The 18,390-nt window shown below is 39.6% G+C and overlaps 1 protein-coding gene across 1 annotated transcript in view; it reads right to left on the bottom strand.

Annotated features, from left to right (window-relative positions):
• Positions 1 to 18,390, bottom strand: part of KDM6A (lysine demethylase 6A) — a 926,232-nt gene that overhangs the window by 500,205 nt on the left and 407,637 nt on the right. Inside the window, exons 6-7 of the mRNA XM_053705281.1 lie at positions 15,475 to 15,507; positions 13,001 to 13,035 (exon numbers count right to left, since the gene is read on the bottom strand). Coding sequence (XP_053561256.1) covers positions 13,001 to 13,035; positions 15,475 to 15,507 — 68 coding nt within the window. The remainder of the gene's footprint in view (positions 1 to 13,000; positions 13,036 to 15,474; positions 15,508 to 18,390) is intronic.

Here is an 18,390-nt window from a genome sequence, read left to right as displayed (position 1 = left end):
CCACAAGTTCCCATTGCTCTAAAGCCACCAAAAGCTCTACTGAAGAGACTGATATGGACTACGGCTACACCCTAGAACAAAGCAGCACAATCTTGTACTACTTTAAAAATAATAAACTCTTGATTGAAGAAACTAATCTAACACCTCACTTTGCCACTTCCTATCACGAACGTAGGCAAAGAGAATGACTGGAGTGGGAGGGAGGGGAGGAGCTATTTAACAGCTCTGCTGGGGTGCTCTTTGCCTCCTCCTGCTGACCAGGAGGTGAATATCCCATAAGTAATGAAGATGATCCATGGACTCATCGTGTCTTTAAAAAGAAAATTAATTTATGCACATGCATAAATGCATTTGGCTCTTTTAGGCTTGCTGTATTGATTCTCTGTTAAAGTAACATTGTCTGTTTAAGTATAATAGCTAACCAAGCTATTTTCTAAATTATTTGCTTTGCAAGGGTTGCATTTTTAATTTAAAAAAAGGAAATAACTAAATAACTTTATTTCTAGCATTCCAATTTTTTTTTGTTTTTCTGTCTGTGTGGGTAATTAGGGGTGGGATTATTTTCACCTGTTTGGGCCTTGCAAGCCTATAAATTTAGCACATTTACTCTGTGAGCTTGCTCTTTTAGGCTTGCTGTATTGATTCTCTGTTAAAGTAACATTGTCTGTTTAAGTATAATAGCTAACCAAGCTATTTTCTAAATCATTTGCTTTGCAAGGGTTGCATTTTTATTTTAAAAAAAGGAAATAACTAAATAACTTTATTTCTAGCATTCCAATTTTTTTTTTGTTTTTCTGTCTGTGTGGGTAATTAGGGGTGGGATTATTTCCACCTGTTTGGGCCTTGCAAGCCTATAAATTTAGCACATTTACTCTGTGAGCTTGCTCTTTTAGGCTTACTGTATTGATTCTCTGTTAAAGTAACATTGTCTGTTTAATATAATAGCTAACCAAGCTATTTTCTAAATTATTTGCTTTGCAAGGGTTGCATTTTTATTAAAAAAAAGGAAATAACTAAATAACTTTATTTCTAGCATTCCAATTTTTTTTTGTTTTTCTGTCTGTGTGGGTAATTAGGGGTGGGATTATTTTCACCTATTTGGGCCTTGCAAGCCTATAAATTTAGCACATTTACTCTGTGAGCTTGCTCTTTTAGGCTTGCTGTATTGATTCTCTGTTAAAGTAACATTGTCTGTTTAATATAATAGCTAACCAAGCTATTTTCTAAATTATTTGCTTTGCAAGGGTTGCATTTTTATTTAAAAAAAAGGAAATAACTAAATAACTTTATTTCTAGCATTCCAATTTTTTTTTGTTTTTCTGTCTGTGTGGGTAATTAGGGGTGGGATTATTTTCACCTGTTTGGGCCTTGCAAGCCTATAAATTTAGCACATTTACTCTGTGAGCTAGCTCTTTTAGGCTTGCTGTATTGATTCTCTGCTAAAGTAACATTGTCTGTTTAATATAATAGCTAACCAAGCTATTTTCTAAATTATTTGCTTTGCAAGGGTTGCATTTTTATTTAAAAAAAAGGAAATAACTAAATAACTTTATTTCTAGCATTCCAATTTTTTTTTGTTTTTCTGTCTGTGTGGGTAATTAGGGGTGGGATTATTTTCACCTGTTTGGGCCTTGCAAGCCTATAAATTTAGCACATTTACTCTGTGAGCTTGCTCTTTTAGGCTTGCTGTATTGATTCTCTGCTAAAGTAACATTGTCTGTTTAAGTATAATAGTTAGCTAACCAAGGTAGTTAGGCAAACAAGGTTTTGGGGTAACCAAGGGGAAATATATTTATTTTATACTTTTAAGTTAAACCTTTTATTAAGAATGTGTGAGAATCTCATTCAGTGTACAGCTTGCCACATGTTTGCATCACTGGAGCAGCCGCTTCTGGCATATTGTCTCTTTAGAAACTCGTATTGGGGATCTGGAGGAACGAATTGCAAAACTACATGAAATTCAGACACTTGAAAGGGAAATGGATAGGACTGAGCTGGTTGTTAATGGTTCCAGCAGTGGGAATGGGGAGGATTCAGATGAGGAGACTCCAGGATGTAGCTGGGTCACAGTTAGAGGGCGAAGTAAGCGGAAGAGACAGGCCAGTTCTGAGCTGGTACACCCCAATAGATTTGCAAGATTAAGTGAAGATGTTGAACAGTCCTTTAGCTGTGGAAGAGGAGCATACTATGGTGGGCAGTCCTTCAGTCATGGAAGAGGGGCATACAAGTCAGGGCCAGAGGCAGATGTTGGTGGTAGGAGACTATTATAAGGAAGGTTGATAGGGTAATTTGTCATCCAGACCCTTTACATAGAACAGTTTGCTGTCTTCCAGGGGCTCGTGTTAGGCATATTGTGGAGCGTATTGATAGATTGTTAGAGGGATGCGGGTCTGATCCTGCAGTCATGGTGCATATTGGTACTAATGAAGAAATCAGTGGGAGATGGAGAGTCCTAAAAAATGACTTCAGGGAGTTAGGTAGCAAGCTTAAAGCAAGGACCTCCAAAGTAATATTTTCTGAGATATTACCAGTGCCGTGTGTTAACTCAGTAAGGCCGAAGGAGCTAAGGTCTGTTAATTCATGGCTAAAAACATGGTGTAAAAATGAGGGGTTTGACTTTTTAGAACACTGGGCTGATTTTTCACTAGGGTACAAATTGTACAGTAAGGATGGATTGCACCTGAATGACATGGGTGCAGGTGTGTTGGGGGAAAGGATGGTAGCACGTTTAGAGAACCTTTTAAACTAGGCAAAGGGGGGGAGGGTCAATTAGAACAAAATAGAACAGAGAGATCAGTGTCTGAATATGTCACTCCCTTAATATCTCAAGGAAGGGATGACTTAAGAAATGTCACATTAGAAAGTATAGAGGAAAGTACACCAAGTAGCAGCAGAAAGCACATGAAAATTAAATGTATGACAACAAACGCAAGAAGCATGACAGGTAAAATGGGGGAGCTGACGCTCTTAGTTGCAGAAGAGGACTATGATGTTATCAGTATAACTGAAACTTGGTGGGATGATTCACATGACTGGGCAGTTAACTTAGAGGGGTATACATTATTTAGGAGGGACAGGAATAATAAAAGGGGTGGAGGAATCTGCATGTATATTAAACTTGACCTTAAACCTACAATAAGGGAAGATATTTATGATACAAGTGACAATGTAGAGACCCTGTGGGTTGAAATAAAGAGTGGGGGGAAAAATCCTAAAAAATTATTACTAGGAACATGCTACAAGCCTCCCAACATTAGTGACCCGGAGGAAACTCAACTACTTATCCAAATAGGTAAGGCTGCTAATAACAGTGCTGTAATTATGGGAGATTTTAACTACCCTGATATAAACTGGGTAACTGGGATGAAACTAGTAATTCAGCTAAGGGGGATAGATTTTTAAATGTTCTCAGGGATAACTTCTTGTCACAATTAATAGAGGAGCCAACTAGGAGTAAAGCTATATTGGATTTAGTGCTATCAAACAATACAGATATAATATCGAACATAGAAGTTAAAGAACATTTGGGTAACAGTGATCATAACATGGTCACATTTGAAATCTCTTTTCATATGCAGTGTTTTAAAGGCTTAACTAAGACTTTTAATTTCAAGAAAGCAAAATTCAACGATTTAAGGAAATCATTAAATAATATAAATTGGGACAATGTATTTTCTAATAAAAATACAGAGGATAAATGGATAATATTTAAAAATTTGTTAAATAAATATACATATCAATACATACCATATGGTTATAAAAATAAAAATAAAAAAACTAAGCCGTTATGGCTAAATAAAAATGTGTTAAAAGAAATTAGGAAAAAACGTAGGGCATTTAAATTATTAAAAGAAAATAGTACAGACTCAGCATACAATATTTATAAGGAATGTAACAAAGCATGCAAAAAAGCAATCAAATTAGCCAAAATTGAAAATGAAAAATTAATTGCCAAGGATTCTAAGTCTAACCCTAAAAGGTTCTTTAAGTACATAAATAGCAAAAAATCTAAGAAGGATAATATAGGTACATTAAAATGTGTGGAGGGTAGCATGATAAATAATGACAGGGAGAAGGCTGAGGTACTAAACCAGTTTTTTTCTTCAGTATACACAAGAGAGGAACCATTGAATGATACTTTGGAACAGAATAGAACATGCCAGTCCATACCACTAACTGGGTTTTGTTTAGAGGATATCAGGAAAAAACTAAAAAACATTAAGGTAAATAAAACTCCAGGCCCAGATGGAATACACCCAAGGGTGTTAAGTGAACTTAGCACTGTTATAGACAAACCTTTACTCTTAATTTTTCAAGACTCATTATCCTCAGGCATGGTACCCCATGATTGGCGTAAAGCTGATGTGGTGCCACTCTTCAAAAACAGAATTTATGTTTACCTGATAAATTACTTTCTCCAACGGTGTGTCCGGTCCACGGCGTCATCCTTACTTGTGGGATATTCTCTTCCCCAACAGGAAATGGCAAAGAGCCCAGCAAAGCTGGTCACATGATCCCTCCTAGGCTCCGCCTACCCCAGTCATTCGACCGACGTTAAGGAGGAATATTTGCATAGGAGAAACCATATGGTACCGTGGTGACTGTAGTTAAAGAAAATAAATTATCAGACCTGATTAAAAAAACCAGGGCGGGCCGTGGACCGGACACACCGTTGGAGAAAGTAATTTATCAGGTAAACATAAATTCTGTTTTCTCCAACATAGGTGTGTCCGGTCCACGGCGTCATCCTTACTTGTGGGAACCAATACCAAAGCTTTAGGACACGGATGAAGGGAGGGAGCAAATCAGGTCACCTAAATGGAAGGCACCACGGCTTGCAAAACCTTTCTCCCAAAAATAGCCTCAGAAGAAGCAAAAGTATCAAACTTGTAAAATTTGGTAAAAGTGTGCAGTGAAGACCAAGTCGCTGCCCTACATATCTGATCAACAGAAGCCTCGTTCTTGAAGGCCCATGTGGAAGCCACAGCCCTAGTGGAATGAGCTGTGATTCTTTCGGGAGGCTGCCGCCCGGCAGTCTCGTAAGCCAATCTGATGATGCTTTTAATCCAAAAAGAGAGAGAGGTAGAAGTTGCTTTTTGACCTCTCCTTTTACCGGAATAAACAACAAACAAGGAAGATGTTTGTCTAAAATCCTTTGTAGCATCTAAATAGAATTTTAGAGCGCGAACAACATCCAAATTGTGCAGCAAACGTTCCTTCTTTGAAACTGGTTTCGGACACAGAGAAGGTACGATAATCTCCTGGTTAATGTTTTTGTTAGAAACAACTTTTGGAAGAAAACCAGGTTTAGTACGTAAAACCACCTTATCTGCATGGAACACCAGATAAGGAGGAGAACACTGCAGAGCAGATAATTCTGAAACTCTTCTAGCAGAAGAAATTGCAACTAAAAACAAAACTTTCCAAGATAATAACTTAATATCAACGGAATGTAAGGGTTCAAACGGAACCCCCTGAAGAACTGAAAGAACTAAATTGAGACTCCAAGGAGGAGTCAAAGGTTTGTAAACAGGCTTAATTCTAACCAGAGCCTGAACAAAGGCTTGAACATCTGGCACAGCGGCCAGCTTTTTGTGAAGTAACACAGACAAGGCAGAAATCTGTCCCTTCAGGGAACTTGCAGATAATCCTTTTTCCAATCCTTCTTGAAGGAAGGATAGAATCCTAGGAATCTTAACCTTGTCCCAAGGGAATCCTTTAGATTCACACCAACAGATATATTTTTTCCAAATTTTGTGGTAAATCTTTCTAGTTACAGGCTTTCTGGCCTGAACAAGAGTATCGATAACAGAATCTGAGAACCCTCGCTTCGATAAGATCAAGCGTTCAATCTCCAAGCAGTCAGCTGGAGTGAAACCAGATTCGGATGTTCGAACGGACCCTGAACAAGAAGGTCTCGTCTCAAAGGTAGCTTCCAAGGTGGAGCCGATGACATATTCACCAGATCTGCATACCAAGTCCTGCGTGGCCACGCAGGAGCTATCAAGATCACCGACGCCCTCTCCTGATTGATCCTGGCTACCAGCCTGGGGATGAGAGGAAACGGCGGGAACACATAAGCTAGTTTGAAGGTCCAAGGTGCTACTAGTGCATCCACTAGAGCCGCCTTGGGATCCCTGGATCTGGACCCGTAGCAAGGAACTTTGCAGTTCTGACGAGAGGCCATCAGATCCATGTCTGGAATGCCCCACAGCTGAGTGACTTGGGCAAAGATTTCCGGATGGAGTTCCCACTCCCCCGGATGCAATGTCTGACGACTCAGAAAATCCGCTTCCCAATTTTCCACTCCTGGGATGTGGATAGCAGACAGGTGGCAGGAGTGAGACTCCGCCCATAGAATGATTTTGGTCACTTCTTCCATCGCCAGGGAACTCCTTGTTCCCCCCTGATGGTTGATGTACGCAACAGTTGTCATGTTGTCTGATTGAAACCGTATGAACTTGGCCCTCGCTAGCTGAGGCCAAGCCTTGAGAGCATTGAATATCGCTCTCAGTTCCAGAATATTTATCGGTAACAGAGATTCTTCCCGAGACCAAACACCCTGAGCTTTCAGGGATCCCCAGACCGCGCCCCAGCCCATCAGACTGGCGTCGGTCGTGACAATGACCCACTCTGGTCTGCGGAATGTCATCCCTCGTGACAGGTTGTCCAGGGACAGCCACCAACGGAGTGAGTCTCTGGTCCTCTGATTTACTTGTATCTTCGGAGACAAGTCTGTATAGTCCCCATTCCACTGACTGAGCATGCACAGTTGTAATGGTCTTAGATGAATGCGCGCAAAAGGAACTATGTCCATTGCCGCTACCATCAACCCGATCACTTCCATGCACTGAGCTATGGAAGGAAGAGGAACGGAATGAAGTATCCGACAAGAGTCTAGAAGTTTTGTTTTTCTGGCCTCTGTCAGAAAAATCCTCATTTCTAAGGAGTCTATTATTGTTCCCAAGAAGGGAACCCTTGTTGACGGAGATAGAGAACTCTTTTCCACGTTCACTTTCCATCCGTGAGATCTGAGAAAGGCCAGGACAATGTCCGTGTGAGCCTTTGCTTGAGGAAGGGACGACGCTTGAATTAGAATGTCGTCCAAGTAAGGTACTACAGCAATGCCCCTTGGTCTTAGCACAGCTAGAAGGGACCCTAGTACCTTTGTGAAAATCCTTGGAGCAGTGGCTAATCCGAAAGGAAGCGCCACGAACTGGTAATGTTTGTCCAGGAATGCGAACCTCAGGAACCGATGATGTTCCTTGTGGATAGGAATATGTAGATACGCATCCTTTAAATCCACCGTGGTCATGAATTGACCTTCCTGGATGGAAGGAAGAATAGTTCGAATGGTTTCCATCTTGAACGATGGAACCTTGAGAAACTTGTTTAAGATCTTGAGATCTAAGATTGGTCTGAACGTTCCCTCTTTTTTGGGAACTATGAACAGATTGGAGTAGAATCCCATCCCTTGTTCTCTTAATGGAACAGGATGAATCACTCCCATTTTTAACAGGTCTTCTACACAATGTAAGAATGCCTGTCTTTTTATGTGGTCTGAAGACAACTGAGACCTGTGGAACCTCCCCCTTGGGGGAAGTCCCTTGAATTCCAGAAGATAACCTTGGGAGACTATTTCTAGCGCCCAAGGATCCAGAACATCTCTTGCCCAAGCCTGAGCGAAGAGAGAGAGTCTGCCCCCCACCAGATCCGGTCCCGGATCGGGGGCCAACATTTCATGCTGTCTTGGTAGCAGTGGCAGGTTTCTTGGCCTGCTTACCCTTGTTCCAGCCTTGCATTGGTCTCCAAGCTGGCTTGGCTTGAGAAGTATTACCCTCTTGCTTAGAGGACGTAGCACTTTGGGCTGGTCCGTTTCTACGAAAGGGACGAAAATTAGGTTTATTTTTTGCCCTGAAAGGCCGATCCTGAGGAAGGGCGTGGCCCTTACCCCCAGTGATATCAGAGATAATCTCTTTCAAGTCAGGGCCAAACAGCGTTTTCCCCTTGAAAGGAATGTTAAGTAGCTTGTTCTTGGAAGACGCATCAGCCGACCAAGATTTCAACCAAAGCGCTCTGCGCGCCACAATAGCAAACCCAGAATTCTTAGCCGCTAACCTAGCCAATTGCAAAGTGGCGTCTAGGGTGAAAGAATTAGCCAATTTAAGAGCATTGATTCTGTCCATAATCTCCTCATAAGGAGAAGAATCCCTATCTACCGCCTTTATCAGCTCATCGAACCAGAAACATGCGGCTGTAGCGACAGGGACAATGCATGAAATTGGTTGTAGAAGGTAACCCTGCTGAACAAACATCTTTTTAAGCAAACCTTCTAATTTTTTATCCATAGGATCTTTGAAAGCACAACTATCCTCTATGGGTATAGTGGTGCGTTTGTTTAAAGTGGAAACCGCTCCCTCGACCTTGGGGACTGTCTGCCATAAGTCCTTTCTGGGGTCGACCATAGGAAACAATTTTTTAAATATGGGGGGAGGGACGAAAGGAATACCGGGCCTTTCCCATTCTTTATTAACAATGTCCGCCACCCGCTTGGGTATAGGAAAAGCTTCTGGGGGCCCCGGCACCTCTAGGAACTTGTCCATTTTACATAGTTTCTCTGGGATGACCAACTTGTCACAATCATCCAGAGTGGATAATACCTCCTTAAGCAGAATGCGGAGATGTTCCAACTTAAATTTAAATGCAATCACATCAGGTTCAGCTTGTTGAGAAATGTTCCCTGAATCAGTAATTTCTCCCTCAGACAAAACCTCCCTGGCCCCATCAGACTGGGTTAGGGGCCCTTCAGAAATATTATTATCAGCGTCGTCATGCTCTTCAGTATCTAAAACAGAGCAGTCGCGCTTACGCTGATAAGGGTTCATTTTGGCTAAAATGTTTTTGACAGAATTATCCATTACAGCCGTTAATTGTTGCATAGTAAGGAGTATTGGCGCGCTAGATGTACTAGGGGTCTCCTGAGTGGGCAAGACTCGTGTAGACGAAGGAGGGAATGATGCAGTACCATGCTTACTCCCCTCACTTGAGGAATCATCTTGGGCATCATTGTCATTGTCACATAAATCACATTTATTTAAATGAATAGGAATTCTGGCTTCCCCACATTCAGAACACAGTCTATCTGGTAGTTCAGACATGTTAAACAGGCATAAACTTGATAACAAAGTACAAAAAACGTTTTAAAATAAAACCGTTACTGTCACTTTAAATTTTAAACTGAACACACTTTATTACTGCAATTGCGAAAAAACATGAAGGAATTGTTCAAAATTCACCAAATTTTCACCACAGTGTCTTAAAGCCTTAAAAGTATTGCACACCAAATTTGGAAGCTTTAACTCTTAAAATAACGGAACCGGAGCCGTTTTTAACTTTAACCCCTTTACAGTCCCTGGTATCTGCTTTGCTGAGACCCAACCAAGCCCCAAGGGGAATACGATACCAAATGACGCCTTCAGAAAGTCTTTTCTAAGTATCAGAGCTCCTCTCACATGCGACTGCATGCCATGCCTCTCAAAAACAAGTGCGCAACACCGGCGCGAAAATGAGGCTCTGCCTATGCTTTGGGAAAGCCCCTAAAGAATAAGGTGTCTAAAAACAGTGCCTGCCGATATTATATATCAAAATACCCAGATAAAATGATTCCTCAAGGCTAAATATGTGTTAATAATCAATCGATTTAGCCCAGAAAGAGTCTACAGTCTTAATAAGCCCTTTTTGAAGCCCTTATTTACGATCGTAATAAACATGGCTTACCGGATCCCATAGGGAAAATGACAGCTTCCAGCATTACATCGTCTTGTTAGAATGTGTCATACCTCAAGCAGCAAGAGACTGCTCACTGTTCCCCCAACTGAAGTTAATTGCTCTCAACAGTCCTGTGTGGAACAGCCATGGATTTTAGTGACGGTTGCTAAAATCATTTTCCTCATACAAACAGAAATCTTCATCTCTTTTCTGTTTCTGAGTAAATAGTACATACCAGCACTATTTTAAAATAACAAACTCTTGATTGAATAATAAAAACTACAGTTAAACACTAAAAAACTCTAAGCCATCTCCGTGGAGATGTTGCCTGTACAACGGCAAAGAGAATGACTGGGGTAGGCGGAGCCTAGGAGGGATCATGTGACCAGCTTTGCTGGGCTCTTTGCCATTTCCTGTTGGGGAAGAGAATATCCCACAAGTAAGGATGACGCCGTGGACCGGACACACCTATGTTGGAGAAAAGGGAAGCAGGGATGATCCAGGAAGCTATAGACCAGTTAGTCTGACATCAATAGTGGGGAAGATATTTGAAGGGATTATAAGGGATTATATTGATGAGCATATTCGTGTAAACAAGATTATGAGTTCTAATCAGCATGGCTTTAGGAGAAATAGATCATGTCAAACTAATCTAATTAGATTCTACGAGGAAGTAAGTAAAAATATAGATAAAGGGGAATCAGTTGATGTGATATACTTAGATTTTGCAAAGGCATTTGATACAGTGCCACATGAGAGATTAATGCACAAAATTAAGGGACTGGGAATAGCTGAAAATGTTAGCTCATGGATAAATAACTGGATAAAAGATAGGGAGCAACGAGCAGCAGTAAATGGATCATACTCAGATTGGACAAAGGTAATCAGTGGCGTCCCCCAGGGATCAGTACTGGGCCCTGTTCTTTTTAATATTTTTATAAATGACTTGGAGCAAGGATTAAATAGCGACATCTCTATTTTTGCAGATGATACTAAGTTAAGTAAGGTCATTAGGTCAGAGCAGGATGAACTCTCTTTGCAAAGGGATTTGCTAAAATTAGAACTATGGGCAAGTGAATGGAAAATGAGATTTAATACGGAAAAATGTAAGGTTCTACATTTTGGAAGTAAAAATAAGCAGGCTATGTATTTTTTAAATGGGACAAGACTTAGCCAAACACAGGAGGAAAGGGATTTGGGAGTAGTAATAGATAACAAGCTAAAGATGAGTGCACAATGCAGGGCAGCGGCTTCAAAGGCTAATAAGATACTAGCATGTATTAAAAGAGGCATTGATTCAAGGGAGGAAAGCATAAATCTGTCATTATATAAAGCCCTGGTAAGACCTCACCTTGAGTTTGGAGTGCAGTTCTGGGGACCGATTGCTAAAAAAGATATTGCAGAACTAGAAAAAGTTCAGAGAAGGGCCACAAAGCTAATAAGGGGATTCGAGAAATTAACCTATGAGGAGAGGCTAGCCAAACTGGGTCTGTTCTCTTTAGAAAAAAAGGCGCTTGAGAGGTGACATGATTACTTTATATAAATATATTCAAGGCCCATATACAGAGATGGCAGAAGCTCTTTTTATTCCAAGAAAATTGGTTCTGACAAGAGGTCATAATTTAAGGTTGGAGGAAAGGAGATTTAATCTCCTGCAACGGAAACATTTTTTCACTGTAAGAGCAATAAAATTGTGGAACTCATTACCAAAGGAGGTAGTGAATGCCAAAACCATAGATACATTTAAAAATAGTCTGGATAAATTTCTGTATATAAACAAAATTCATGGATATGATTGCTAGTATTAAATGGGTCACATTTTAAAGGGGTTATTTAAGCTTAACTGGAGCTTTTTGTAAGTATTTTAGATTTGTATAGGTTGAACTCGATGGACTTCAGTCTTTTTTCAACCTTATCTACTATGTTACTATGTTACTATGCCTGACACTTACATAAATCAGGGCTCAACAATTCAGGTCGTAAGCTACTAGCCAGGCCAAAATATTATTACTCACTACTTTTAATCCTACACACTACCTTGTGCAGTAATTTTTAATATTTTTTTATTTTATACCATAACAAATTAAATAATGCTACATACAGTAATAAATTAACAAAAATAAGTGCATAGCAGTAAGCAAAATCAACTTGGTGGTTCTGGGTAAGACAACAGCTGGATAGAAATAGGAAGTTGTTGAAGTAAGATAGTGGAGAAAGAGTGCTGAACGTCATGAAAGGTCATAGAAGACCTGGAGATTTTCTTTTAATAATTATCATCTCTCCCTTCTCTCCACTATTTTTCTTCCCTCCCTTCTCTCTTCAATCTCTCTTTTTACTCACTCTCTTACCTCTCAGGCCATATCTTCTCATTGCAAGCTTTCTTTCTCTCTCATATCTTTTTACTCTTTTTTTTCTCCACTCTCTAGTAAAGCTTTCTTCTTCTTCTCCACTTTTAGTTTTCCTCTCCAATATCACCCATTTACCCTCTCTAAGTCTAACCATTGTGTTCCTACAGCCCTAAAGGAATAACATATCCTTACCCTTTCTAGGATATATAATATCCCTTCAGATAAAATTTCTAGCACATAGCCCAAAATGTGTGTTTGTCAATGCTGCAATAGGAGTGTACATTTTGCAAATGTGCTAACTTTGCTACTTACAACACGCCACCAGACTTTGGAATGTGGGGATGATTTATTATATGGTGGGCGGACATGGTTCGCTGTAGTGAATCATGTCCGCCCAACATCGATAAATGCCGACAGCATACGCTGTTCGCATTTATCATTGCGCAAGCATTCACTGGTTAAGGAGCAGCGGCCTTACGACTGCTGCTTCTTAACTTCTGATTGCGGCGAGCCAGAAGGCTTTCGCAGAATGAGCAGCATACGCTGCTTAATAAATTGTCCAGTGAGTGAATGTGGATTCAACATTCACTCGCCACCATTAAATTTCCACTCACCAATGGCTAGTAAAGAGCGGAAATTTTGAGCCTTGCATAAATAGATATAAACAATAATACATAAGGATGACAGTCTTGAAAAAAATAAGAACAATTATTTTATCAAATGTTACATAAGTTTATGTTTATCAGTTATATTTACTGTTTATCCTGTACAATATGTCCTCTTTTTTTGGTACTGCTTAATAGTAGCAATGTTTTATTTTGCTTCCAGTTCTGCATCACTTTTATAAAATTATAACAATTGAAATAAAAAAAAAAATAACTTACCTGTGTTTCATACAGGTGAGCAATGTGAAACTGAACTGAAAGAGATTACAAACATTTATTAGAAAGCTAGACATTCAAAATGAGAAATGCAAAAAAAAAAAATGCAAATGTAATAACATTCTGAAACATATTCCTAGCTATTCTTGTTTTGCCAGTTGCACTACATGCACAACTTATAAAAACAATCTTTATGTAACATGAAGCTACAATTACTCTTATTCTTATGCTGAATGTTAAAGTGAATGTAAAATTTCATCAAGTAGTGCCCGGTTTTTAAAAATACTATTAAAAACAGGGGCACTTTCATTGATGAAACTTTACATTGCACCATATTTGTAGAAATACTTACCTCTTTGTCTCGAAAGCCGCTCCAGCGATTCGCCAGCCCGACGCAGGCCTCTTCCTACGTCAGCAATGATGATTCCAGCATCCTCCAATCACGGCTTCCCCCCGAGGGAAGTATTGTCTAAAGCAACGCTGTGATTGGATGAAGGCCGGAATCGTCATTTCTGACTTAGGAAGAGGCTTGCGACGGGCTGGCGAAGCGCTGGAGCGGTTTTCAAGACGAAGAGGTAAGTATTTCTATAAATATGTTGCAATTTAAAGTTTCATCAATGAAAGTGCCCCTGTTTTTAATAGTATTTTTAAAAACCGGGCACTACTTGATGAAAAGAATGGACAAAAAGAGAAAAACTACTTGATAAAACTTTACATTCACTTTAAGTGCTGTACAATACCACATGCTCAAAAACTCCTAAATACCACAAATGATGAGAGGATAGAATGAGCAACATAAGTATAAGGAGCTATACACCCAAAAACTAAATATGACTTTTATCTTTGAAATACCTTGTCCCTTTAAATTAAACAGAACAACTAAATTAGCTTATATTTGAAATTAGCTTTTATTTGAAAATCTAGTGGCCAATATTTCTAAAACAATATGCAATATTTGTGACACTGTTGCTGAATGTCTAAGTATGTTAACTGTCATTGTAAATATTGATATTTTACAGTCAGAGTAGCAGTTGCGTTTTGCAAATAATACACGACTTTTTAAGTTTCCATTATGTTGTTCCCAATACTCCTGTATTGTGCAATTTTCTCTGATCATTTCCTTTATATTACCAACCACTAGGAGGAGACAAAGAACCCTAAACAACAAGAGCTTTTCAGGCCATTCCAACTCCCTGTACTACTCAGTTTAATGCATAGCCGAGCAGAGGAAAAGAACCAAAAGGTGGGAAAAGCAAAGCACGAAATGAAGAAGTGCAAATATAACTGCCACCAAAAATAAAAAACTAGGTGGGATCTCGTGGACTCTCATCACCATAAAATAAAGGAAACAGGTAAGCAAAAAAATTTTTCTTTCATAAGGTGGGGAGAGTCCACAAGCCTTGACATGTGGGATATAAAACCTAAGCGAAAGGAAGGGTGGGACAAAAGAAAAAAGCTGTACAACAGGTTTAAACCTAATCAAAGGCTTGTACAAAACTCTGTTCATCTGATAATTTGGCAAAGTCTATGTGAAACCAAACAGAAAGAGACAATATATAACCCCCTTAGGAACTTACCCTTATCTAATCTGTCCTGAAGAAAATTGGAGAATTCTAAAAAACAAATGCCAACTGAATCCACAAGATTCACAATAGGAAAAAACTAAATTTATGTTTACTTGATAAATTTATTTATTTCCGGATATGGTGAGTCCACATCGTCATCATTTATTTACTGTTGAGAATATCACTCGTGGCCAGCAGGGGAAGGCAAACAGCACCACAGCCAAACTGTCAAGTATAACTTCCCTTCCCACAAACCCCCAGTCATTCAACTGAAGGGTAATGGAGAAAAAGGAGGTGCAAAGGTGCCTGAGTGTCATAATACAATCATGTGGAGTAGTTGATACCTGGATTGGCTACCCCGCAAATGGGGTATTGTGTTCTCAGTCTGGAAAAGGTTAATGTGAATTGCCTTTTTCTGTGTGTGAAAACTTATTTGAGAAAAGCTGTAAGCTAAGACCCCCCTCCTTCCCCCCCCCCCCTCCGTAGTAGTGTAACTGTGTGTAGGAATGCAGTACACTCCTCCCATGGAGACTGATAGTGGGAGCTAAGACTTGTTTGCATTGGTTGAACTCGTTGTAAATCATAACCAGGGCGTTGTCTTTGACAAGACAAATAAAGTTTGGTTTAAGTATGCAACAGAAAGACTTTTTAGTCAGAACTGCCCTGGGGACCAAAGCCATCAACATCATTATCAGCAGTTCTCCACATATCTAAAGGAACTTGGTAATAAGTTAGATATTGTGTGTAATTCTTTTCATGTCCCATTTTCTTTTTAAAGAACTGTAGCTTTGCAATTGTATGTTATTTTGAATGTCTTTATAATTTTGCACTGTGTAACCTGTATTTATATTTTTGTTATTAAACACATAGAAAATCCCATTCTGTCTTTTGGGTTCTAATATCCAAATTCACACTCCTGTTGAGACAAGGTTAAAGGCACGTTACCTAATTGTTAAATAGTATGAGTTTTTAGGGGTTCCCAAAACTCCCCTTTAATTTAAAAGTTTTGGTGGTGGCAGCAGGGAAATTGTTAGAGCAGTGTGGACAAGATTTGGGGCTAATGAGGTGTCCCTTTTAAGGTCCTATTGCAGAGTTGCAAGGATAAGGGAACCAGAGCTGTGTGCCATTAGCCCCTTCATGCCCACACCCCTCTATTGTGACGTTGAGAAGGTTTGATTCGTCACAAACTGGTGGCAGCGGTGGGATATTTAGAGTTTTTTAGTTCTATTTGTATAGTACTAAAAGAAATTACATGTTTTTGTGTAATTTCACAAAGACAGAACTCAGTGCCTAATTACAGAGACAGTGCAAAGAAGCAGTTCTTTTTTCCCTCCCTCTTGTTGTTTGTTGCTACTCATTATGGAAGCATATAGAAAGATGCCGAAAGAATCCCTGGAACTGCTTTGTCAGGAGAGAGCCATTGCAACTTTTGGCAAAACAAAGGAGCAGTTGGTAAAGGGACCGCAGCAGGCAGATGACATTCCAGCAGAGCAGGAAACAGGCACAGAAAGGGTTACTGTGAAACTGGTAACCCAGGAGATAATACCTACTACTGTTACCCCTGAGAGTGCAAAGGAGTCTGAGCTACAAACAACACACAGGTACTTGGGGGATGATGATTCTAAACTGAGAATGGAATTGATCCTCAAGTTTCAAGAAGCAGCTAAGAGAAAGAGGGAGGCTGCAGAAAGAGAGAGAGAAAGAAAGAAAATAAGAGAGAGAAAGAGAGAGAGAAAGAGAGAGAGAAAGAGAGAGAGAAAGAGAGAGGCTGCAGAGAGGGAGGCTGCAGCGAGAGAAAGAAAAACAAAATTTATGCTTACCTGATAAATTTCTTTCTTTTGCGATGTACCGAGTCCACGGATTCATCCTAACTTGTGGGATATTGTCCTTCCTGACAGGAAGTAGCAAAGAGAGCACCACAGCAGAGCTGTCTATATAGCTCCTACTTTAACTCCACCCCCCAGTCATTCGACCAAAGGCCAAGGAAGAAAAACATAATTTATGTAAGAACTTACCTGATAAATTCATTTCTTTCATATTAGCAAGAGTCCATGAGCTAGTGACGTATGGGAGATACATTCCTACCAGGAGGGGCAAAGTTTCCCAAACCTCAAAATGCCTACAAATATACCCCTCACCACACCCACAATTCAGTTTAACGAATAGCCAAGAAATGGGGTGATAAAAAAGTGTGAAAGCATAAAAAATAAGGAATTGGAATAATTGTGCTTTATACAAAAATCATAACCACCACAAAAAAAGGGCGGGCCTCATGGACTCTTGCTAATATGAAAGAAATGAATTTATCAGGTAAGTTCTTACATAAATTATGTTTTCTTTCATGTAATTAGCAAGAGTCCATGAGATAGTGACGTATGGGATAATGACTACCCAAGATGTGGATCTTTCCACGCAAGAGTCACTAGAGAGGGAGGGATAAAATAAAGACAGCCAATTCCTGCTGAAAATAATCCACACCCAAAATAAAGTTTAAAGAAAAACATAAGCAGAAGATTCAAACTGAAACCGCTGCCTGAAGTACTTTTCTACCAAAAACTGCTTCAGAAGAAGAAAATACATCAAAATGGTAGAATTTAGTAAAAGTATGCAAAGAGGACCAAGTTGCTGCTTTGCAAATCTGATCAATCGAAGCTTCATTCCTAAACGCCCAGGAAGTAGAAACTGACCTAGTAGAATGAGCTGTAATCCTTTGAGGCGGAGTTTTACCCGACTCAACATAGGCAAGATTAATTAAAGATTTCAACCAAGATGCCAAAGAAATGGCAGAAGCTTTCTGGCCTTTTCTAGAACCGGAAAAGATAACAAATAAACTAGAAGTCTTTCGGAAAGACTTAGTAGCTTCAACATAATATTTCAAAGCTCTAACAACATCCAAAGAATGCAACGATTTCTCCTTAGAATTCTTAGGATTAGGACATAATGAAGGAACCACAATTTCTCTACTAATGTTGGAATTCACAACTTTAGGTAAAAATTCAAAAGAAGTTCGCAACACCGCCTTATCCTGATGAAAAATCAGAAAAGGAGACTCACAAGAAAGAGCAGATAATTCAGAAACTCTTCTGGCAGAAGAGATTGCCAAAAGGAACAAAACTTTCCAAGAAAGTAATTTAATGTCCAATGAATGCATAGGTTCAAACGGAGGAGCTTGAAGAGCCCCTAGAACCAAATTCAAACTCCAAGGTGGAGAAATTGACTTAATGACAGGTTTTATACGAACCAAAGCCTGTACAAAACAATGAATATCAGGAAGATTAGCAATCTTTCTGTGAAAAAGAACAGAAAGAGCAGAGATTTGTCCTTTCAAAGAACTTGCGGATAAACCTTTATCTAAACCATCCTGAAGAAACTTTAAAATTCTCGGGATTCTAAAAGAATGCCAAGAAAAATGATGAGAAAGACACCAAGAAATATAAGTCCTCCAGACTCTATAATATATCTCTCTGGATACAGATTTACGAGCCTGTAACATAGTATTAATCACAGAGTCAGAGAAACCTCTTTGACCTAGAATCAAACGTTCAATCTCCATACCTTTAAATTTAAGGATTTGAGATCCTGATGGAAAAAAGGACCTTGCGACAGAAGGTCTGGTCGTAGCGGAAGAGTCCACGGATGGCAAGAGGCCATCCGGACAAGATCCGCATACCAAAACCTGTGAGGCCATGCCGGAGCTACCAGCAGAACAAACGAGCATTCCTTCAGAATCTTGGAGATTACTCTTGGAAGAAGAACTAGAGGCGGAAAGATATAAGCAGGATGATACTTCCAAGGAAGTGATAATGCATCCACTGCTTCCGCCTGAGG

Source organism: Bombina bombina, chromosome 3, assembly GCF_027579735.1.
Source record: "Bombina bombina isolate aBomBom1 chromosome 3, aBomBom1.pri, whole genome shotgun sequence".
Classification (NCBI taxonomy): Eukaryota; Metazoa; Chordata; class Amphibia; order Anura; family Bombinatoridae; genus Bombina; species Bombina bombina.
This window is presented reverse-complemented; position numbering and strand designations above follow the sequence as displayed.